This window comes from Mercenaria mercenaria, chromosome 1 (assembly GCF_021730395.1).
Source record: "Mercenaria mercenaria strain notata chromosome 1, MADL_Memer_1, whole genome shotgun sequence".
NCBI lineage: Eukaryota > Metazoa > Mollusca > Bivalvia > Venerida > Veneridae > Mercenaria > Mercenaria mercenaria.
In genome coordinates this window covers 60,035,700-60,061,286 of record NC_069361.1, presented here as the reverse complement: position 1 = coordinate 60,061,286, position 25,587 = coordinate 60,035,700, and the positions used below count along the sequence as shown (strand labels likewise).

At 36.4% G+C, this 25,587-nt stretch overlaps 1 protein-coding gene and 1 long non-coding RNA gene across 8 annotated transcripts in view; both read right to left on the bottom strand.

The window, feature by feature from the left end:
- The window catches only part of LOC123536308 (leucine-rich repeat-containing protein 74B-like), a 68,584-nt gene extending 59,869 nt beyond the window's left edge, over positions 1-8,715 (bottom strand). For 2 of the 7 annotated variants that reach the window (XR_008371933.1, XM_053549021.1), the window contains exons 1-3: positions 8,268-8,439; positions 7,457-7,677; positions 7,097-7,328 (exon numbers count right to left, since the gene is read on the bottom strand). Coding sequence is in view for 6 of the 7 variants with exons in the window: in XM_053549021.1 (XP_053404996.1) it covers positions 7,097-7,328; positions 7,457-7,666 (442 nt within the window). In the remaining variant the exon portion in view is untranslated. The other 5 variants (XM_045319407.2, XM_045319387.2, XM_045319424.2 and 2 more) reach the window with 5 other exon arrangements.
- A 12,160-nt stretch (positions 8,716-20,875) lies between these two features.
- On the bottom strand, positions 20,876-24,925 carry LOC128558786 (uncharacterized). Its single transcript, XR_008371921.1, has 2 exons — positions 24,814-24,925; positions 20,876-23,138 (listed from the first exon to the last, which is right to left on the bottom strand). It is a non-coding gene; the product is annotated as an uncharacterized LOC128558786 (long non-coding RNA).
- Between the last annotated feature and the right edge of the window lie 662 nt (positions 24,926-25,587).

The window sequence follows — 25,587 nt, the reverse complement described above, 5'->3', positions numbered from 1 at the left end:
GTCTCACTCTGTCCCTCTGGTCAGATTGCTCTGTGTCTGTACTAGTAGAGGATGAATTATGCGCCCTGTGTGGCTGCATTTGGACTATGTACAGCGCTTTTGAACGTGAAATCGATCATGAAAAGGGCGCTATATAAATCTGGTATAATAATAATAATAATATATATGTCATCCGAATTTCAAGGCTGTATCTTAAAAAACAAGAAAGTAGGTCAGCAGGTCAAGGTCACAGTCAAGTGACCCCTAATTACTTGGGTTCATCAGGTAGTTATAATTACAATAACAGGCTAGGAAATATGATCAGATAAGTTTTGTAGCATTTTTTCCTGTACAATTCATATAACAAGTGACCCCCGGGGCGGGCCCTCTTTTCACCCGGGGGGGCATAATTTGAACAATCTTGTTAGAGAACCAGGCTATTGGTATTTTACGGAACGGAATGGAACGGAACGGAACCAGGTTTGGGACACTCTATGGGGTATAACTGCAATGTTACAAAATATGGTTTGAAAATTACGAAATTATTAGTTATGAATAACAACTTTTGAACCGCATTCCATAATAGCTTCAATTCACTCAATTATATCATTTTAGTAGACTTATTGAAAAAAAAAATTTGTCTGGTTCCATTCCATTCCCATTCCGTTAAATGCCATTAACTATATGGGTATAGGTACTTTGCGGAACGGAACGGAACCACAAACATCTCAGTGGAATGACCGGCTGCACTAGCGGATCAAGGTGGGTACACCCAATGTCCCAAATCCCACAATAAAATATGTCAAAAGTTATGTAAAGAAATATTAAACTGAATTTGACTGAATTCCATAATAGCTTCAATTCACTCAATTAAATTATTTTAGTAGACTTATTAAAAAAAATGAATTTGTCTGGTTACATTCCATTCCATTCCGTTAAATAAAATATGTCAAAAGTTATGAAAAATATATCCCTTTTTTTCCATTTGCGCGTAAACCGCGACCAAATGGGCATTATTACACTCGTTGAATAAATTTTACATAAAATAAGACATTTTTCTTGCTAATATTGGCATCTTTTCGAGTTGTTTACATGAAAACGAAAGTAGGGCGTTTATTCTGCTGACCGCTTTCTGAAATGCGGCAATATGAGGTACCTGATTTAGTTTACTTTCATTTTACTGCATACTTTTCTACACTACTTTTTCTTTTCGTTTTCATGAAGCAAATGTATAGATATCTTGTGGAAAATAGGTGTACGACAGGGTGAAAATCTAGAAACTGTATCAATGTTGATCTGAAGTAGCTGAATTTTATATGAAATATAGAATATATGTGTTTGCAAGCATTAATTTGAAGGCTTTAATCATTATCAGCTACAGATACAAGTGAGAAATATTTCACAGCCATCGACACTTATGATGATAAAATCTGTAAAAAGATCCCTTGGAAGCATAAAATGCAACCAAAAAAAACAAAAATAGCAGATACCTTTGATTGAGAGTTATAAATTTGCAACACCTCTCACGCCCCTAGCACTGGCTTAAAGGGAAATGCAACGTTGCTCTACTGTTAATATTGTCAGGTGGGATTTCTTAAATGATTTAAAAAAGTGAAAGAATTTTCAAAATCGGAGTAAAAATGAGAAAGTTATGAGCATTTTATTTGGTCAAATTGGTGGCCATTTTGTTTCCATGGCAACAAAAAACAAAAAACAAAATGGCGGATCTAATAAATTTTTAGATACACATTTGAACTGCATTTACTTATTACTGTTACATAATTTCTCGACTTTGTCCAGTTATAATGAAAGAAATTATCATGTTTTACACCTTACACTCAAGAAACATATGAAAATTAGTCAGTGTGTAAATGAAGTCATAAACACACTAAAATGGCTGCGTCCATCATCAGCCATTTTCTTAAATTTCAAACTGCCATATCTTTTTCAATAGTTGTCCGATTTTAAAAATTCTTTTAGCGTTATGAAAGGTTTTTTTTTCAGGCTTGCTTTGCCCTTTAAGCGGAACTCTGATATGAAATAAGGCAAAGCCTCAAAGCGAGCTCAAAGAAATCGGATTAAGCTAAAAAAATATATGCATCAGTGTCACAAAGAAACTATTCACTACTCACAAGAATTCAGGAGAACCTATTCGCTTGAAAAAGTCTACATTTAGTGTCACCATACCTATAACAGTGAATGTCATACGTTGCAAAATGAATGGGAAGCCGGTGTCACGGTGACGTCATTATCGCGTTTATTTAAATTAAAATAATATTTTTTTCAAACAACTGGAAAGCATTCTTTCATTATTGTTGAGTGATGAATATTTTTTAGCACTTGAATGAAGTTCTGTATTCACTCCGGAAAGAAGTACTTCCTGTGAGCACCTATCCGCCAGGGTGCGTTTTTTAAGAACTTCCGACGAAACTTTTCAAATCCATCACCAAGTGTGGAAGTATACTTGCCTTACCGTAAAGCTCGATTCTCTTCAAGCTCGCTATTACACATATATTGGATGGATTCCATAATCCCAAAGGTCCAGAAAATATAACAATCCTGAATCCAAGTACGGGGAGACTTTTTACAGCCGCCACACGACACTTAGAGTCATGTAGTCTACAGACCATGTTTGATGGAGATCCTTCAAGTGGTTCATGAGAAGAAATTGTTTAAAGCTTTTTCATTGTACTGAGGTGGCGGGTGATTGTAACATCTTTTTAGTTCGTTCCGCTCCGTTCCGCAAAATACCAATACCCATATAGGTATGGGTATTTAACGGAATGGAACGGAACATGATGGATTTATTTCAATAAGACTTTTAAGATAATTTAATCAAGTGAATTTATGACATTATGAATCTCCATATAATAGTTTTTATTCATAATTGAGGGTTTCAGTTGTCAAGCCATATTTTGCAACACTGCAGCTATACACCATAGCTAGGTAATATATAATACAGCAATATGCACCGATCTATGAGTCAAGTTTGTAGGTAATGTTGGAAAGTTACAGCAAATCATTGTAATGAGGTCTTGCATAAATGTGGTATCTTTTTTTAATTGGTTCCGTTCCATTCCGCAAAATACCAATACCCATATATATAATGGTATTTAACGGAATGGAACGAAACACGATGAATTTATTTTTAATATGGCTTTTGAAACCAGAGGCCCAAATTGACCTTGGTTGCCTCCGTGGCCGAGTGGTAAAGGCCGCTGAATTGAAATCACTTGAGCCTCACAGATGTGGGTTCAAGCCTCACTTTGGGCGTTGAATTCTTCATGTGAGGAAGTCATTCAGTTGCCTTATGGAAGGTCGATAGTTCTACCCAGACTCCCGCTTGTGATGAAAAAAGTACAATGAGGGGCACCTGGGGTCTTCCTCCACCACCAAAGCTGGAAAGTCATCATATGATCTATCGGTGGGACGTTAAACCGAATAAAAACAACAACCAAACAAATTGGCCAAAGTCGCTTACCTGTTTTTTTTTCTATATGTCAACAGACAAAGTTTGATGAAGATCCTTCAAGTTGTTCATGAGAAGAAGTTGTTTCAAGCGTTTCCTACTTTTATCTATAGCGGCTCCTAAAAACGGCCTCCACTTTAACAAATTTGAGACAGGACCTAATAATGATGATAGCAGGTAGGTCATTGTACTGAGGTGGCGGATGGATGTGACATCTTTTCAGTTGGTTCCGTTCCGTTCCGCAAAATATCAATACCCATAAAGGTAATGGTATTTAACGGAATGGAATGGAATAGAACCAGACCAATTCATTTTTTCAATAAGTCTACTAAAATAACTTAATTGAGTGAATTGAAGCTATTGTGGAATTCAGTCAATAAGACTACTAAAATGATATAATTGAGTGAATTAATGCTATTAAGGAATTCAGTTTAAAAGCGTCTTTTTTTTTTCATAACTTTTGACATATTTTATTGTGGGGTGGAGACACCGGGTACACCCCACCTGGATCCGCTAGTGCAGCCGGTCATTCAACTGAGATAGCAGATGAATGTGAAATCTGTTTTAAGTTTGTGGTTCCGTTCCGTTCCGCAAAGTACCAATACCCGTATAGGTAATGGTATTTAATGGAATGGAACCAGACAAATTCATTTTTTCAGTAAGTCTATTAAAATAATTTAATTGAGTGAATTGAAGCTATTGTGGAATTCAGTAAATAAGACTACGAAAATGAATTGAGTGAAATAATGCTATTATTGAATTCAGTTTAATAGTTTTTTTTCATACCTTTTGACATATTTTATTGTGGGGTAGGGGGACATTGGGTGCACCACCTGAACCCGCTAGTGCAGCCGGTCATTCCACTGAGACTGCAGATGAATGTGATATCTGTTTTCAGTTTGTGGTTCCGTTCCGTTCCGCCAAGTACCAATACCCATATAAGTAATGGTATTTAACAGAATGGAATGGAATGGAACCATATAAATTCATTTTTTTCAATAAGTCTACTAAAATAATTTAATTGAGTGAATCGAAGCTATTGTGGAATTCAGTCAATAAGACTACTAAAATAATATACTGAACAGCAAAAGAAACTATCCAGATGTATAACTAGTATATTTTGAAATAAAAAATTAATTTTTCAAAATTGAATTTTTTCTTCATACAAAAATTACACTTGAAGATCTTCACGTAATAATTTTTTTAAAATCAATCAACCGTGCAGTCAGTAGTCCCACAATAGCCGTTTGAAAGGTTATTTCTTCTGCGCGTCAGTTACATTGTAACCCAACTGTGCGCTCGCACTAAATCTGATTCAGTCATGCGGTGCAACCAACAATATATTTTAAACTTTATTCGTTTTTCGAGTTAGCCAATTATCAATATTTCCAATGACAATAAAATTTCACAAAGAAAACTGTTAATTACAGGTGCACATGAATTTCGTGCAAAACGGCTATAGTGGGACTACTGACTTCACGGTTGATTGATTTTTAAAAATTTTACACGTGAAGTTCTTCAAGTGTAATGTGATATGAAAAACACAAGAGATTTATAAATTAAAGTTTTTAAATAAAACATACCCCAGTTATAAAACTGGATAGTTTCTTTTGCTGTTCAGTATATAATTGAATGAATTTAATGCTATTATGGAATTCAATTTAATTTTTTTTTCATAACTTTTGACATATTTTATTGTAGGGTGGGAGACACCGGGTGCACCCCACCTGGATCCGCTATTGCAGCCGCCCATTCCACTGAGATTGCAGATGAATGTGAAATCCATTTAAGTGGTTCCGTTCCGTTCCGCAAAGTACCAATACCCATATAGGTAATGGTATTTAACGGAATGGAATGGAATGGAACCATACAAATTCATTTGTTTTTTCAATAAGCACTAAAATAATTTAATTGAGTGAATTGAAGCTATTATGGAATTCAGTCAATAAGACTACTAAAATGATATAATTGAGTGAATTAATGCTGTTATTGAATTCAGTTTAATAGTTTTTTTCCATACCTTTTGACATATTTTATTGTGGGGTAGGGGGACACTGGGTGCACCCACCTTGATCCGCTAGTGCAACCAGTCATTCCACTGAGACTGGAGATGAATGTGAAATCTGTTTTCAGTTTGTGGTTCCGTTCCGTTCCGCAAAGTACCAATACCCATATAGGTGATGGTATTTAACGGAAAGGAATAGAATGGAACCAGACAAATTCATTTTTTTTTCAATAAGACTACTAAAATAATATAATTGAGTGAATTAATGCTATTATGGAATTCAGTTTAATCTCTTTTTTTTTATAACTTTTGACATATTTTATTGTGGGATTTGGGACATCGGGTGCACCCCGCCTGGATCCGCTAGTGCAGCCGGTCATTCCACTGAGATGTTTGTGGTTCCATTCCGTTCCGCAAAGTACTGGTAATGGTAATTAACGGAATGGAATGGAACGGAACCAGACAATTGTTTTTTTCAATAAGTCGACTAAAATCATTTAATTGAGTGAACTGAAGCTATTATGGAATTCAGTTCAAAAGTTATTCATAACTAATTTTTTCATAATTTTCAAACCATATATTTAACATTGAGGTTATACCCCATAGGGTGCCCCAAACCTTGTTCCGTTCCGTTCCATTCCGTTCCGTAAAATACCAATAGCCGAGAACCACTAGGCAATGCTCCATACCAAATATCAAAGGCCTAAGCCTTCAACTTTCAGACAAGAAGGTTTTTAATATTTTTTTCCTGTATGAGTCTATGTAAAACTTGGGACCCCCAGGGCAGAGCCTATTTTCACCCAAGGGGCATAGTTTTAACAATTTTGGGCAATGCAACATACCAGATATCAAAAACCTAGGCCTTGCAGTTTCAGGGAAAAATATTTTAAAAGTTTTTTCCTATATAAGTCTATGTAAAACTTGGGACCACCGGGGTGGGGCCTCTTTTCACCTCATGGGCATATTTGAATAATCTTGGTAGAGGACCACGAGGCAATGCAACATACCTAATATCAAAAGCCTAGGCCTTACAGTTTCAGACAAGAAGATTTTTAAATAGTTTCCTATATAAGTCTATGTAAAACTTGGGACCCCCAGGGCGGGGCCTCTTTTTACCTCAGGGTAATAATTTGTATAATCTTGATAGAGGACCTCAAGGCAATGCTACATACCAAATATCAAAGGCCTGGGTCTTGTGGTTTCAGACAAGAAGATTTTTAAGTTTTTTTTTCTATATAAGTATATGTAAATGTGGGATCCCCGGGGTGGGGCCTCTTTTCACCCCAGGGGCATAATTTGCATAGTCTTCATAGAGGACCATTAGGTGTTGTCACATGCCAAATATCGAGGTTCTTATGCCTTGCGGTTTTGGACAAGAATATTTCTTAAGTTTTTCCTTTCAGTTGCAATGGCAACCAGAGTCCTGTGTGAAATTCAATTCTTTTAACAATTTTGAAAGGTGCGGGGGAGGGGGTGCACACAAAAGTAATTCCTTTGAAGTTTGGTGTAAATCTTCCCAGCGTTTTTGAAGAAGATATTTTTTAGAAATTGTTGACGGATGGACGGCGGACGACGCACGACGGACATCGAGCGGTCACCAAAGCTCACCACAATATACGTCTATGTAAAGTAGATGTACTAACTATCTGGGTCTTCCATCTCTAGATCGGTATCATAATCTACATCTGGTTCTGTTTCCGACATTGTTGATACACCGGAAGCACCTGTACCCGTTGACCTGTGGCCTGTTTCCTCCAAGTCATCTCCAGTGCTAGACTCAGGTACCAGCAAATCTTCTTCCTCAAAGTCCTCTTCGTGAATAGCCTCGAGATCTCTTATGGTTGCTTCCGTGAGGAAAACCTTTAATATTCTCTTCTTTAATATATGAGTACAATAGTGTTTAAATAATGGCACTTTATATGCTTCAAATATCATTATGTGTTAGTGCTATGGTGTGACAAAATGTGTTATGAAGCATAACTAAAAATGATAAAACGACTTACATGTTCTCTCTCAGTAAGGCTGCTGTCTTCCAAGCTTTTTGGACCGTCAGTTACATCACTAAACTGAGTTATGTATTCATCCGGTGTCATTGGGTCTGACAACTTGCTGAGAGATTCCTTTGTCAGCCTAGACTTCACTGGCGACATTAAACGGGGTGGGGTTACAGAGGGTAATGGTGAGCCCCCTACCTTTGGAACTTCGCTTGGCATCTTGAAACAGTCTACGTAAATACATTAATAAAAATAAAAGTATTATTTTACTATAAAATGTTATTATGTAGGTTATTATATTATATATGAACTATAGATAAACGCATTTCCATTGTCAACAAGTAGTATATAAACAACGATTCTATCATAAAAATGCTGTTTTTTGACGTTTTTATATGGTGTTTTAACAGGAATGTAGACGTGTGTTAACAGAGAGATTCTCGCGCTCACGCGCTGTAAACACACTTTTTAACATAATATTTTTTATGCGCGTTTCGTGGCAAAGCATCAACGCGTTACGACCCTATAACGGATAATGCGAAATGAAATGACGCCAGCGTGACGAAACAACGCTGACATTCCCGCACATTTCATGAATATTTAATATTTTTGATGGACAATATTATTCATTTTTAGCTTTTTACACGTTTTATGCTAGAATAGCATTACCGTATGTTCATTTCGTGTTATAACATAGAGAATCCTCCAGGAGCCGTTGGTATCAGAGCCCAGCCAACCCTTCGGAATTCTATGTTATATAGATAATATAACACGAACAACGCGTTATCCATACAATAAAACATTTATTTTGATATTTCACCCTTTACTTGTAGGTTCCTTTCTTTATTTTCAATTAAGGTAGCCTCGACACATAACTTAATTGTTTCACTTCTCGTAATGTCCAGACAATGATATCTAGAATATTCCGTTTTAACAGTTCAATTAGTAACTTCTCTTTACAACGGTAATCTTTCTGTGTGATGTGAATGTAAATATCTGGGTTCTTTTATTTAGCTTAGCAGTTTTTGCACTAAATTTAAAAACTTTATCTCTATAAATGTCATGAAACAATAAGATGGAAGATAATGTTTCTTTCATTAGCCATCGTAAAATACAATACCATAATCACTGTGTATTTTTAAATCGCCTGATCCTGTCAAATATACCCCGACATGTTGATAAAAATCTATTCAGTCTACAGGCTTCTATTGTATAAATCACACATTTGATATAAGTCCAATTGTTTTATTAACATTTGTTTTGTGAAATAACGCAAATTTTAAACCCTGTATACTTAGTTCAGATAATATTGCATTTTGAATAGATTTGATCCGCTTACTTTATATTTACAAATAAATGACGGGCGACTACAAAATGTACATTTATCTTTTTTTATAGTTATAAAGCCGCCAATGTGTATAAAATGCAAATACAAATTGCAAAACAAACTGTTCAAGTTTTATGGCTTAACATTGTCAATATATATCTTTATATATATATCTTTATTGCCTCCATTCTCTGAAGTTGTATATACATAGCAAAATACATGTGATACAAATAGCAAATTCTAACACGATCCGCAGCAGTTGCTATATAAACACACAGCGAAATCTTTCAGTGCTAAGTAGTAGTAATAAAAAGTACATCAAATTTTCTGAAACAAACAATTTCTAAATGATGAATTTACTTGTTTATATTTTTACCGTAAGAAAATGTTTCAGCCCGTTAAGTTTGAAATTCAACATCGGTGCATCTAGATCTATATCTGGCCGTGTGCGTAGTTTACAATTTCTGAGTTGTAGGCCACACAAATGTCAGCTAGATTCTACTTTGACAGTAAATAAATTATAATTCTTGTTCCGATCTTCCAGTGTTTACGTGTTTATATGCCGCAATCAGGCCCGGATCCAGGGCCGGACCGAGGGGGGCCCGTGCCCCCCCCCCCCCTCACCCCCAGTTGGCTGAGAAGTGACCTATACTCGTCAAAGATTCACACTACTATTTTGGCAAAGGGATATTTTTTTCTCAAAATTTAGACCCAGAAACGCACCAGAGGCCACCATTTCATACCTGTATTTAAAAATTTTCCAGGGGGACAGCCCCCTGACCACCAAATCAAGAGAGGAGTAACGTACCCCTACAATACCCAAAAATTTAGACCTAAAAATGCACCAGAGGCCACCATTTCATGCCTGTATTTCAAAAATTTCCATGGGGAGAGCACTCGTGATTTAATTATTACGCATCCGAACTCCTGCCCATATTTTATTCTCTGATAAAATATAGGGACATGTTCATTATTTCTTAAATAATACACGTCAAATTACATATGATAGACAGACAGAAAATATGCACAGTTACAAAATAAGAATGTACGATTGTAACTTTACACATAATTACAGGTACTGCCTATGACTTTAAACTCAGTTTCTCCGAAAACGAAAAGGAAACTATGTTAATTGAATCTTCATGTTTTACATGAATACGACTGAAACCTCAGCCACCTGAATTACATGAGACAGTCATACAAGTGCATGGTATTATATAGTCCATACTATTTGTGCACTTGTGTTAGAAGTTCAGCACATAGAATCAAGAATGTTGGGTACAGATCGACAGTTAACACTTCAGTTAAGTTTTCGTCAATTTTACCAAGCATATAGTCTGTGAGTTCATGAGTTGAAATTCGACTTAACATTTGAGATTAATACTCAATGAACTGACATTGGTAAGGAGCGTATTAAGCAGTCTTTCGCCGTACAGGGACACTCGAACAATAAGTGCACTGTTTCATTTTTGCGCTTCAGGCAACAGAGGAAACAATCTTCCGGTTGGTCGGGTGGTCGCTTACAACAGATGCAAGCAAGACATTTCACCAAGGAGAGACTAGCTGGACGTAATTTAGCAACAGTCCAAATGCTTGACATACTAAGTTTCGGATAACAACGTTTGAAGGTGTCAGTCTTCGGACGAGTCCATTCAAGCACGCCAAGACAACTGTTCGTATGCGTATACAGCTAGATAACAAAGTTTTTTTTCTAAGTGATCTTTGGTGGAAAAGTACCATCTGCTTTGAACTGGTTCAGATACGCTGTGAGATTATATTTGCATAATAAACGCACACTGTCAGGAATAAATCCCAGCTTTTTAGTCTTGCACATATCATGCTGAAATAATCGCAGCATAAATACCATTCCACATAGCTCACCAGGGGTTAATCGACGCAGCTTTAATACGAAGGAACAATAGTTTTGAGTATCGATATGGGCTTGTAGTGAGGTAGCACCTAGCAGACCTGTAACCATATCCGACCGGGTGAGGAAAGGGAGACCCTGGATTCTTTTCAAGCAGAGGTGATAGGCGACTTCAATTGCTGATAGTTCGTATCCATAATTCGCAGCCGAATAGTGCTCGAGCGAGTACGCATGTTCTGTATAGTTTCATGGCAGTACTAGGATTTGGGCCTGTACTTCCGGATAGCATTCCAGTAACAGACATAAATGTCCCACGAATTGTTTGTTTAACTGTATCGATGTTATTTGGGTGTTTCCCTGACGTTGATTGGACGATACCTAAGTGTTTATATACTTCAGTTTCGGGAATGATAGTATTTCCATATTTTGCAGGCGCTGTACCGCGACAACGCTGTTTTTCCGGTCTAAGAGAGATGGGGCGCATTTTCTAGGATTATACATGTAGCCCCATTTGTTCGCATATATGTGACACATATCTAAGAGTTCGTTTAAGCCCTTTCGGGATAAGGACAGCAGTACTATATTGTCAGCCTGTGTTGGCGCTGCCAGCATAAGTTTATCGATGTGTAGACCATGGGGAGATGTCTGTTACGCTTTCAGGAGAGCACCCGTGTATACAGTATAGAAGAAAGGAGCACATATGGACACCTGCCTTGTGCCTTGCTCAATATTGAAGGCACGTGAGAGATGACCATGCAGTAGCACACGACTCGAGCATCCCTGAAACGGGTTCCAAATTAGGCGAAGCATTTGCCCTCTTATACCAATACCGTACAGTTTATAGATCAGTCCTCGGGTCCATACGGGGTCAAACACAGCTTTCGCGTCCATGTAACATACGTGAAGGGGACTGCCACGCTCACAGCGGGCTTCTTGTAGAATGAAAGAAACCATTTTACAACTTTTGTTGTTTTTCTGAATTCCGTGCTGTAAACCGTTAAGGTTTTTAGGGTCATTTTCTTTTCTTTTCATCACCGGTTTTTCTTATAATTTAGAGATTACAAGAAGTAACGAGATGGCTCGATAACTATTAGGATCCGGGTACAGTTTACCATTGCCTTTATATAAGGTCGCAGTAAGTCCAGATTTAAAGTCTGTGGGTAATGATTCTTTTTGAAAAATGGTATTGAACAATTTCGTCAAGCATTAAACAAGTTCTTCGCCGCCATACTTCAAATGTTCATAAGTAACGTTATCGCTGGATCCACTTTTGTGGTTTGGTAATGCTTTGATTAAATGGTGAACCTCACCGGCAGACACAGAACTGCACAGTTTATCATCAGAGGGCATGGCATCATTTAATGTGATGTATGAGTCTACTTCGCGATCTACAAATAGTTTATGTTCATTATCAAAGTTCTCACTGTCTCCCGTTGAAGTAAGATTACCAACCAGACAACATTCCGTCAAGAGTTGTCTCTCTTCGACCGCTGAACACTAAATCACAGCCTTGTTTTTAGCTTTGGCTCAGGTGAGCTATTGTGATCGCTCACCGTCCGGCGTCCGTCATCGGCGTCCGTCATCGGCGTCCGTCGTCGGTCCACACTTTCCTTTAAACAACATCTCCTCCTAAACCACCAGTTCAATTTTGATGAAACTTCACAGGAATGATCCTTGGATGGCCCTCTTTCAAAATTGTTCAAAGAATTGAATTCCACACAGAACTCTGGTTGTCATGGCAACCGAAAGGAAACAGATTGTTCAAATTATGCCCCTGGGGTGAAAAGAGGCCCCGTCCCGGGAGTCCCAAGCTTTACATAGACTTATATAGGAAATAACTTTAAAAATTCTTTTGTCTGAAACTCCAAAGCATAGGCTTTTGATATCTTGTATGTTGCATTGCCTAGTGGTCCTTTGCTAAGATTGTTCAAATTATGCTCCTGAGATGAAAAGAGGCCCCCACCCAGGGGGTCCCAAGTTTTACATAGACTTATATAGGAAAAAACTTTAAAAATCTTCTTGCCTGAAACTGCAAGGCCCAGGCTTTTGATATTTGGTATGCTGCATTGCCTAATGGTTCTCTTCCATAATTGTTCAAATTATGCCCCTGGGGTGAAAAGAGGCCCTGCCCTGGGGGCCCCAAGTTTTACATGGACTTAAATAGGAAATATTTTTTAAATCTTCTTGTCTGAAAGTTCAAGGCTTAAGCCTTTGATATTTGGTATGTAGCATTGCCTAGTGGTTCTCTAACAAGATTGTTCAAATTATGCCCCAGAGGTGAAAAGAGGCCACGCCCCGGGGGTCACTTGTATATGAGTTATATAGGAAAAAATACTACAAAAACTATCTGATCATATTTCCTAGATTGTTTAGTTATATTTACCTGATGACCCCAGGTAATTAAGGGTCACTTGACTGTGACCTTGACCTTCTGACCTACTTTCTTGTATTTTTAAGATACAGCCTTGAAATTTGGATGACTTATACAGTTTTGCACACCGATCATAACAGTATAGAAATTTGGACCACGTCAATAACATTCGATAAAGATTTCAATACTCATCTTTAATGTTCTTAGCCCTGAGACCTACTGACTTACTTTCTTGTTTTTGAAGCTACAGCAAAGAGATTTGTATAATGTTTTAACAGATTTCAGTACTTATCTTGAAGAATCTTTACCATGACTTTCTCACCTAGTTTTTTTTAAGCTTTAGCAAAGAAATATGTTCAAGCAAGCAATTAAACTCAGATAAGCGATATAGGGCCATCATGGCCCTCTTGTTTATTGTGCGATTTCTTATTTTCCAGAATGAATTTTGATCTACTTCACATAGCTCATCGATAAAATAGTTTCAATTTCAGACTGTCCATACGCGTGTGCTGCTGCTCGTAATGATTTTCTATAATTACGTTTCATTTCCTTGTATTCTGCGCATTCACCGTCGAATTTTTCAATTTGCCAGACCATGTCCATAGTACTAGTAGGTGAGCGTTTTTTTAATTGCAGTTCCTTTAATGTAGGAGACCAGTATGGTTTTAAAAACTGTTTGAATTCGCGTTTAGAGAGACAAATGTCGGCCGCTGTTGACACACAGGAAATAATAGTAGAATATGCACTATCGACGTCGTTATAATCGATGTAGGTTGACTTTATTAGCTCCGACACTTTAGTTTTATAAGCATTTACTTCGTTTGGTTTATTCCATTGTACACAATCTTTTAAATGACAGGGGTATCACATTTTCAGTAACATTCGCATTAACTTCCAAGTGTAGGGACAACGGGAGATGACGCGAGACGTTCAATGGAGCGTCTGGTGTAATGGAACAGCAGACCAAATTTTGCATAAGAGTCGAATCCAGTAGAAAATGGTCAATGTTTGTTGGATTTGCATCAGTATATGGAAAGAATGAATGAGTTGAGCTAGTACAAAAATCAGTTTCCGTAACAGCAACAAGACTGAGTGCATGGCAAAGGTTGAAAACGTAACCATCACGTGCACGTAGTTGTTGGTAACCAAGTCCCGAGCAAATTTCGCGTTAAAATCCCCCATAATTAGAAGATTGTTTTTGTAGAATATAATGCACACACGTCGAACAACTGATCACTAACGTTTTTAAAATATTCTAGACAGTGGTTTGCAGAAGGTAGACAGACTTGCAATATAACAATCGACAAATTGTGAAGACAAAGTTTTATAGCTGCAATTCTATCACTTCCGGTGTCTATAATTTCATTGCATTTACTTAGGCTGCGATGCCACATAATAGCTACCCCGCCCTTGCCAATATAACGTCCATTCAACCTGCTGGGATTCGCACAAGTGACCACATGTGCATTATAATTCCTATCAATATTATTCAAAATACCAGCGTTGTGATCAAGAAGCCAATGCTCCGATATACCAAAAAATAGATACATCTATGACAGGGACAATAAATGGGTTACCTCGGTAGCCGAAATTAAAAAAAAAAATAGATACTTTTTTGGCGGTCAATTCATTAATAATGTATGGTATTGCGGTCATTATTCCAGTGACATTGTAAGAAATAATACGTAGGTCCATATTAAGTCAGTTGGGTTCAATTATCCTGTTCGTAACTCTGATAACGATGTATGTATTCAGACCTTTTGATCCAAGGACGACATGAAATTCCTTCTGGCCATGTTATTTTATCTATGCAAGAGGCTTGTAATTATCGACCACAATTTGTGCCACTTTACAATCTGTTTGTCCTGTAATCAAGAATTTGGCAGATTAGAAGGTAATATCCATGTCAAATTGTAGAAAGTCCTCAAGACCCTCCTAGTCGCTATCAGTATGGATGCCAGTGATAACGAATGACTTAAAGCGTTTCCGGGCAGCCGCGCTAAAACGCCCCCTGCGCCAGTTTTGTTCATGGAAACCATCGCCAGGGACATTAGTAATAGACGCCCTTTTCTTTTGACGTTCTAACGTGTCAGTGTTACAGATTAACGGATTGTTGGTAACGTCCTTTATAGAACAGTCTGTAGATTCTGTGTTATCAGAAATCTCAATTGTTACATGTGTGGGTTCTCTCTGTATTTTTTCAGCAACTCGCGTACGAGAGCGGTCATGCATATCCAAGGAAGCCGTGATTGGCGACTGCCCTTCTCGTGTGTTTTCAACGCAGATACAACTGTACTTTCCGACTCGCATAGAGCGTCGAGAAGTTGGCACTGACATCGAAGATCGAAAATCGAAATTAAATTTCTAGCCAGCTTAAAACTTCGAGCCAGCTCGAAGATCGAAAATCAACATCAAATATCAATTTCGTGCTAGCTTTGAACTTCTAGTCAGCTCGAAGATCGGAATTCATCATCGAATTTCGAGCTGGAATTGAATTTCGAGCCAGCTCGAAGATCGAAATTCAAATTATCAAAAAGTTGAATTTCGAGCTGGGGTTGAATTTCGAGCCGCACGGGAAAATCGAAATTCAGATTTTTTTTCAAAAAGATGAATTCCGAGTGGGGTTGAAAATTTTGAGCCAGCTCGAAGATCGAAATTAAGATTTTTTCAAAAGTTGAATTTCGAGCTGGGGTTGAATTTCGAGCCAGCTCAAAGATCGAAATTCAAATTTTCAAAAAGTTGAATTTCGAGTGGGGTTGAATTTCGAGCCAGCTCGAAGATCGAAATTCGATTTTTTTTTAAAAAGTTGAATTTCGAGCTGGGGGGTTTGAATTGTTTTGAGCCAAGCTCGAAGATCGAAATTCAAAATTTTTTTAAGAAAAGTTAAATTCCCGAGGGTGGGGTTGGAATTTCGAGCAACAGCCCGAAGATCGAAATTCAGATTTTTTTTCACAAAGTGAAATTTGAGTGGGTTGAATTTCGAGCCAGCCCAAGATCGAATTAAGATTTTTCAAAAGTGAATTTCGAGTGGGTTGAATTTCGAGCCAGCTCAAGATCGAAATTAAATTTTTTAAAAGTTGAATTTCGACTGGGGTTGAATTTCGAGCCAGCTCGAGATCGAATCAATTTTTAAAATTTAATTTCGAGCTGGGGTTGAATTTCGAGCCAGCTCGAAGATCAAAAATTTAGATTTTTTTAAAGTTATTTCGAGTGGGTTGAATTTCAGCCAGCGAAACGAATTTGATTTTTCAAAAGTTGAATTCGAGCTGGGGTTGAATTTCGAGCCAGCTCGAAAATCGAAATTCAAATTTCCAAAAGTTGAATTTCGAGCTGGGGTTGAATTTCGAGCCAGCTCGAAGATCAAAATTCAGATTTTTTTCAAAAAGTTGAATTTTCGAGCTGGGTTGAATTCGAGCCAGCCGAACATCGAAATTCAGATTTTTTTCAAAAGTTGAATTTCGAGCTGGGTGAATTTCGAGCCAGCTCGAACGAATCAAATTTCAAATTTAATTTAGAGCTGGGGTTTAATTTCGAGCCCGCTCGAAGATCGAAATTCAGATTTTCATAAAGTTTTAATTTTGAGTGGTTGAATATCGGCCAGCCGATGATCGAAATTCAGATTTTTTTCACAAAGTTGAATTTCGAGGTGGGGTTGAATTTCGAGCCAGCTCGAAGATCGAATTCAGATTTTTCCAAAAAGTTGAATTTCGAGGGGGTTATTTCGACAGCTCGGGAATCGAAATTCAAATTTCAAAAAGTTTAATTTTGAGCTGGGTTTGAATTTAGCCAGTCGAAGATCGAATTACTTTCACAAATCTGATATCGATCTTCGAGCTGGCTCGAAATTCAACCCCAGCTCGAAATTAATTCTAAACCCAGTTGAATTCATCTTTTTAAAATCTGAATTTCGATCTTGAGCTGGCTCGAAATTCAATCCCAGCTCGAAAATTTAACTTTCTCAAATCTATATGATCTTCGAGCTGTCGAATTCAACCCAGTCGAAATTCATTTTGATAAATTGAAATTCGATCTTTGGGGTGCTGAAATTCAACCCCAGCTCGAAATTCAACTTTTTCAAAATCTGAAAATTTCGATCTTCGAGCTGGCTCGAAATTCAACCCCAGCTCGAAATTCAACTTTTTCTTTAAATCTGAATTTCGATCTTCGTGCTGGCTCGAAATTCAACCCCAGCTCGATATTCAAGTTTTAAAAAATCTGAATTTCGATCTTCGAGCTGGCTCGAAATTCAATTCCAGCTCGAAATTCTATGTTGAATTTCGATCTTCGAGCTGGCTAGAAGTTAAAAGCTAGCACGAAATTGATATTCAATGTTGAATTTCGATCTTCGAGCTGGCTCGAAATTTAAAGCTGGCTAGAAATTTAATTTCGATTTTCGAGCTTCGATGTCAGTGCCAACTTCTCGATGCTTGTCAAGAGTGCTAGTGAGGTTTTCTAATGAGTCCTTTATCGATAAGGATATTTTGTCACACATAGCACTAAATTTTGCGTCTAATTCAGTGTTCATTACATTCACAGTTTTAGTAATTAGTGACTCCCAGTCCTGAAATTGTGTATTTATATGTATATTATACATATACTTAGCACAGAAAGGTAGAAGAAACATACGTGTGGTACGGCTTTTATTATGAGTCGCGTATAGCCTAAAATAGAACACGGAAAAACCTAAATAATCTCAGGAAGAAATCTTACAATAGATTATGCACGGGAAAAACTCAGTTACTTTTTAAAGCAACTTCGGTATCTTCACTATTTATTTCGATGTTTCTATTTTAAATTATATATATAAAGTAACTGTTGTTGACAAAACTCTAATTAAGAACTTAACGCATTATTTATGATTAAAATAGACTATTTGCAGCGAGAATTGTAACGGGCGCAACAAAATTATGTAACATAGAAAAACTTTATATTGAACTCAAATGGGAAAAAATAGCCGAAAGAAGAAAAAAAACATAAACTGACAACCTTTTACAAAATGAATCACAATATCGCCCCAGATTACTTATCCCAACTCATCCCAGGTCAAACGCAATCAAGATATAATCTCCGCCACATTAATAATACCCCTCAAATGAATACACGTACTCAGTTGTATAAAGACTCCTTTTTACCTTCTGTTATACGTGACTTGAATGCACTTCCTGAATCAACAAAACTAGCTCCATCTCTGTCTTCTTTCAAAAACAAACTCAACGCAAACTGCCAAAAAACCCACTCTTACTATTATCATGGTACAAGAAATTAACAAGAACTTCACACAAGACTACGGCTAGGATGTAGTTCTTTAAATCATGACCTTTTCCGAAAATCAATTTCTGAATCACCCTATTGCTCTTGTGGTGAAATCGAAACTGTAAATCACTTTCTTCTCGCATGTCACAAATATTCTGCTCAAAGACAAAAATTCTATTCAACTTTGCCTTGTCCTGTTACGTACCAAAACTTGATACACGGGTCGGAAAATCTTTCTACTGATCAAAATGCCTTATCTTTTCAACAGTGCAGAAATACATCCTCGCTACTGGGCGTTTCACATCGTAGTCTGATCCACGAATTCAATAACTTACTTGTATGTTGTCTTCCGAAGACGATCGAGTAGCACTCAGCATTCAATATCTTTGAAGTATTAATGTGAACCTACAATTCTTTTGTCCCCTCTTCTTTGATGGTCTATTATTATTTTTTTTTTCTTTTTTCTTCTTCTCTATTCTCCAAAATATGTTTGCTTAAGTAGTCGTACACTAAACATCGCAAGACAAACTTTCAAGGAGCTGTATTAATATAAGCCTCTACAGGCTTGTTTACATATCCTCAGACTAGAAAGCTATGCTCATGTTATTATTTATTGCTATATAAAACTGTTTGACTTTGTGTATAATTTATAATGAAAATAAATATTGTTTAAACTAAAATAGACTATTCCACAGTCTAACAATCTTTGAACAAACTCATGGTAAAATTGATATACAGCACGGAACTATTTGAATTGCGCGTTGTGTGGTCAGTCTCAGCAGTCATTGCAGTCTTTGTGACATTCGATTCACAATTTTTTCCTTTGATTTGACCGGGTGACCTAGTTTTTAACCCAACGTGACCCAGTTTCAACTTTGACCTAGAGATTATCAAGACAAACATTCTGACTAAGTTTCATAAAGATTGGGTCACAACTGTGGCCTCTAGAGCGTTCACATGGCAAATGTTGACGGACGACGCACGACGGACGCCGGACAATGACCGGCCACAATACCTCACCTTCGTGCTCAGGTGAGCTAAAAAACAAACGAAATGAATGCAAAATCTATTATTTTATTACGTTTATTTATTTATTTTGTTGGGTTTAACGTCGCACCGACACATTTTTTGGTCATATGGCGACTTCCCGGCTTTGATGGTGGAGGAAGACCCCAGATGAATGTGCTATTTTTAGATAGCAGACCTTATCGGTGACGTCACATTTCCTCACTATTTTAAAATAGATCTACGATCTCGTATTATAAATTAGTTTCTTCTTTATTTTATATAAACAATGAAATCTTGAGACCACATTTTCAGTACTTTAGAGCATTTCACTGATATGAAAACCATATACATTTGTATGGTAACTTAGTATGACATGTCTTCTTATCAAAAATAGAAAAATATTGACATGCTATGTTACATATAAGAAAATTAATCTGTTCTGAAAAACATCACCCTCTGAAAATGCTCCCATGAAAATAGCTGTTTACCAATTACGCGTATGTAGACATTTTCTCAAAGAACAAAACTAATACCTGGAAATTCACAATGAAAATAGTCTACATCTTTTCTCAATACAATAAGCAATAAAACTAAGCCAAAAATATAACTGCCAAATCCTCATATGACTCATTATATTACGTATCCACAGGACAATTTCAGTCTTTCAGAAAGCTGTATTTCAGGAACGACAATAAACCTTAAATCAACAATAGATTTGACTTTAGAAAAAAAACTATTAGGAATATTTGTAAATGAAAAAAGACATGCACAAATTCGCTAGTGTTCAAGTTGGTTTACACAAAATTAACAAATATAACATTTAAAAATATCGTTTCACCTACATAACCATAGCAAAACAATTGCTCCGCCCCCTCAGGTTTCTGAAAGCTTTGATTTATCGTAGGAACAACGGAATCGGCAGGCTGAAAATGTCACACGATGAAGTGTTAAATATATGCAATACATCCGCTCAACACTTTCCGGGAATTTCTCAAAATTGGAATTTTAATGATTTTTTTCACATTGGTATCAACGAAGATTCGTGGAATTTTCAAATTTACTGTCCCTTGCCCCCATAACTGACGAAGATCAGTGGAATAGACTACAAATGGAATCAGTTTCAATTCCGACTTAGAAAAAATATTTATAATCTTTCCCCTAGTGATAGAATAAATACCAAAATAGAGTTATTGTTTTGAAATGATTATACAATTAGCCAATATTAATACAATATATACAACAAATAGCAAGTTTCGGAAGTTTTCGAAATTAATATTCCGGGATTCCTCTTCAGAAGTGTCTCCACGATTTTGACAAACCATTGGAAGCAAGTTGCCGAGATTTTAATAAGTAGTCATCTCCTCGTTGTTATTAATTTATTGGTGGGTGCTAGGGTATATATATATATACAGTCAAACCCGGCTGCAGAACCTCCCTTGGGGACTGAAAATTGCCGGTATTTGTGAAAACATATATTTTCTCAAGACAGGTGACGTGTGACCATAGTAAGCAAGTTATATTTTTTGGAGGCTGTCTACAGTACGGGTCTGACTGCATAAGGGAGTTCATCGGTTCTAAGACAAAAGTGAATGTACCAAGTAATATAGCAAAAACAAAACAAAATTATGTGGGATAAGGCCGTGACTTTATTGTAAATTTTCAAATGAAAATTATGGCATATTGTAAATATATAGCATGGTATATATGAAAATGATGAGAAAATATTAAAGACAAAGCTCCAGCTAAATGCCTGGAAGCAAAATAGCAGCGCGAAGGTGCAGAAAACTATGAAAATAAGCGCAGAACATACCAGACCTAATAGGTAATTGTAGGTTCTAGTACTTCGCACTAATGAGAAACGAGGCAAAGATGCTCTCAGAGATCTCTATGACATGAGATGAGATATCAACAAAAATATTCTTCCTATATTAAGTAAATGCGAAATGAAACATAACACCAAGATCAAAAATAAAATCTGATGTAAGTCAAGAAAGTCTTCAGCAAACAAACGCACAAAAATATTAAAATATTGAAAAAATTGTTTCAATGTAATATATGAACAAACGGACCGGTGCGAGGGAATGGTTATAGCAAACTATGCTACAATAATAATATAATCCATCCAAGCGATTGACTGAGCTAACCAGCAGACTGGAAACGTAAGAAAACAGGGGGGATTTACATGTCTGTTTCAACATAACCCATGTGTTAGAGGTTTGTAGCAAAGTGATCCACAAGTTATAAAAATATGTACGGACCTACACGTACATATAACAAATGCAACTTTCGACTGATCACTAATAATCGTATGGCCGATAAGTTGAACAACCTTGTTTATATAAGACACAGTCAATCCATGGACCAGGTGAATGGCCGACCACATGGTACAAGGCCCCCTCTAACGGTTAAAGAGCGCCCGCCCAATAACACCAATAATAAGAGATGACCAACCGAGCGCGAGGTTGCAGATACGAGAAGGTCAACCTAGACAAGTGAGCTTTTATTTTGATACTGCCGTAGTATACAAGAATAAAATATTTTGTGGATCACTAAATATTGCTCACAACACGGACAAAAATTTAAATGAAATTAGAATTGACTTGAGCCAAACATTTTAATAAAGAAGACTTTCTTTACTGTACCCCGAATAAAGATTACAATTTGTAAGCGCCATTTAAGTCACGACAATAAAATAATTCTAAATTGATGAAATCAGATCAATGCAAATAATGTATGTTTACTAATAAAATCAAGTTTATATACTCATACACGCCTTATTTCTTTCCTTTACTATATAACTAATACCAAACAAACAACTTAAATTGGTTTCAAAGATGGTGGTTAACTACTGCTCATATAACAATCAATATCCCAATAGCACAATGCATCAATAGAACGAAATATATATAGACTGAAATATCATAATTCTTTCCAAATATGCATGTACTTAAGCAATCAATATGCCGAAAGAAACATAAATTATACCGGACTATTTATGAACATATGCAGTAAGACAGAATACAGATATGTAATATGACAAATACTTGTCATGTTATCTTAATCTTTACGCATTATTGTTATTATAATTATTATTTTTTGTTTTAATTTCATCCAAAAACTACCCAGAAAGACAGGTTAATCGTATGCTGCGAGCCGGCTGCCCCAACCCTAACTCTTTCCTATTTTTTATGATATTTTTATATAAGAGGGGGGAGGTAGGGAGAATCCGAGGCTCTGACCAGCGAAAAAGCTCTCTCCACCCCCTGCTTTCCGAGTATTTACTATCATCAATGTTTCTAGTAGATAAAATAAATGTGCCAAACAGAACAAAAACAACACGAAAAACTGGGTAATGTTCATGAGCTGTCATCGAATTATAAATCGATGTACAAAACGATGTCCTATAAAAATATTTCAATTATGTTTGTTTGCTTTTTTTTTACAGAATAAATGACATTAAGACCATCTCCTCATATTTCTGCAAATACAATGCCAGAATTTGGCGAACCTGCATGCTATCGCTTTGTGTAGTAAACCCGCACTAATTCATGATATCTTCATGCTTAATTCAAACCAAATTTAACAAAAAACAACAAACAAAGTACCAAAAAGAAAAAGATAGTAACATTCGGAATGTTTATAAATGAATACATGCAGTTAAAAGTCAAGCCGGTTTCATTCAACCGTATTGTTTCATGATGATTAAATGTACCAACAGAAGCATACTAGCAAAATTGAGTTTATACACACACACTGTAAAGAGTTTGTTCTCTAATATACCATATATTACAGAAGCGGCGTGACATGTTTGGTGCAGCAGTACATTTTGTGGCAGGGTTCAGCAGTATGATTCACCATTGTGACCCTGAAACAGATTAAACTTGACGGCAGAAATATGTTAAAAAACAACAAAGTTACTGTAATGGGAAGGGTGGGAGGGAATTTTTGTAAACGATCTGTCCTCTACGGATTTCCGATATGTACTTGTCACTGCACTAAATTTGCCCATGAAAATCCCGTGGGATTAAAACTTGTCAAACTAGTATTTGAACTGATACGACTATAAATACAAATGCAGGTGCGGATTAGCAGTGAGGCGTTATGTTAGACAAGACGATACCCACCAAAATTAAAACAATTTATTTCATAAGAGAACATAAATTTACTTAATTTATTGGTGGGTGCTAGGGTATTTATATATATGTACAGGGTATTTATGCTAGGGTATTTATATATATATACAGTCAAACCCGGCTGCAGAACCTCCCTTGGGGACTGAAAATTGCCGGTATTTGTGAAAACATATATTTTCTCAAGACAGGTGACGTGTGACCATAGTAAGCAAGTTATATTTTTTGGAGGCTGTCTACAGTACGGGTCTGACTGCATAAGGAAGTTCATCGGTTCTAAGACAAAAGTGAATGTACCAAGTAATATAGCAAAAACAAAACAAAATTATGTGGGATAAGGCCGTGACTTTATTGTAAATTTTCAAATGAAAATTATGGCATATTGTAAATATATAGCATGGTATATATGAAAATGATGAGAAAATATGAAAGACAAAGCTCCAGCTAAATGCCTGAAAGCAACATAGCAGCGCGAAGGTGCAGAAAACTATGAAAATAAGCGCAGAACATACCAGACCTAATAGGTAATTGTAGGTTCTAGTACTTCGCACTAATGAGAAACGAGGCAAAGATGCTCTCACCGATCACTATGATATAAGATTATAACTATAGATTTCAACGAATGTAATGCATTTTAGATTTTATTACTAATAAGATTTACAATATGCCATACCGGAATGCACATTACGTGTATTGAGGGCCACTCAACATTTTATGAAAATAAAATTCGCCAAAACGAGGTATGCAGTGAATACACGTTTACTCAATAGGTACAGCAGGTCATTGAAAAACAGTTAAAGTCTAGAGCTAGAAATTGCCTTTTGCTATGTACCTTAATTTTTAAGATGTATCAAAATCTATGAAACTCGCTGCATATTTTACATATTGTATATCTTTAAATGTTACAATGTCATTCAGGTACATGTACATATTATCCAATAGTTCGATTACTATAAGCCAGGGTCATCATGAAACCTTTTGCTGAGGTTTCAGTCAAAATGTATTATCTATCTATTTTGAACGAACATCAGGCGAACGGACGGACGGGCGGGCGAATAGGAAACCAATAGCCGTAAGACTTTCAAATAGAAAAGTCTTACTGCCACTGACTTGTTACGTCATAAACAGACTATGCTTGAACAGTTTCCTGTGACGTCTTCTTTGCATTCATATAATTGAAATTATTATTCATATCATTATTGTTATCATAATTATTATTATTATCATTAACATTATTCTCATAATTGATTCAATTCTGTTTTACACCTATTTTCGATATTTCTTGATTATTTCGTTTTCCATATCAATGCATTTTTATTACTTATTCTATTACATGCAGGCAGTTAAGTAATGCATGCAACGGACCTAGATAAATCGGATCTAATAAAATTAACCAGGTACAGCAGTTACCTTTCAACACAAGGTGCCCCAATAGCTGCCGATCCCGACCATGCCACGCCGCTCCTATAGCTAAACTGTTTAAGGACATTGGGAGAATAGCCGGTTGACGACATTAGTTTTCTGCAGCAGTTAATGCTGGTGTTACGGTTGCTGACGTAATAGATTATTCGCATCAAAGCGTACAGGCTAGAACTGCGTCTAAAAATAATGTGTATGCATTTCATTAGCGTGTAACAAAACTGATAACCCAAATCCATATTTTAGTCATTAAGAAATACATTTAAAGCTGAATATTGTTCAAAATATAACAACAATCTGTATTAATTTATATAAGTCCTTGTATATGATAATCTTTTGCAGAACGGAACCATGCAAACTATTAGCAGATTCGGTTCGATTAACTTGGTTCATGGGAAATCACTCGTGGCACTCCCAGGTATAGTGTGGCTTATTCCATTTAGCTCAGAATGTTTGTGTTTTTTATTTCTATAGCACCGTTCTCCATAAGTTTCGTTGTTTTGCTGGATTTTATTCTTATGTAAAATACTCTCAGAAACAGTAACCAGACTTAAGTATGAAAAGCACATCTTACCTTACTTCGAACATGTCCGCATTATATTGTTTAACAGTTCTGAAAGAGCTTTGTAATTTCATTACAATGAATTAATAATATATCTATAAATCCGTAAATTATTTGATTTAAACATGACGCTTTCGTGCTTTAATAAATATTTCTACGACTTAGAATTGTGACAGTATGTTATTAATTTTCATAAGCATCAC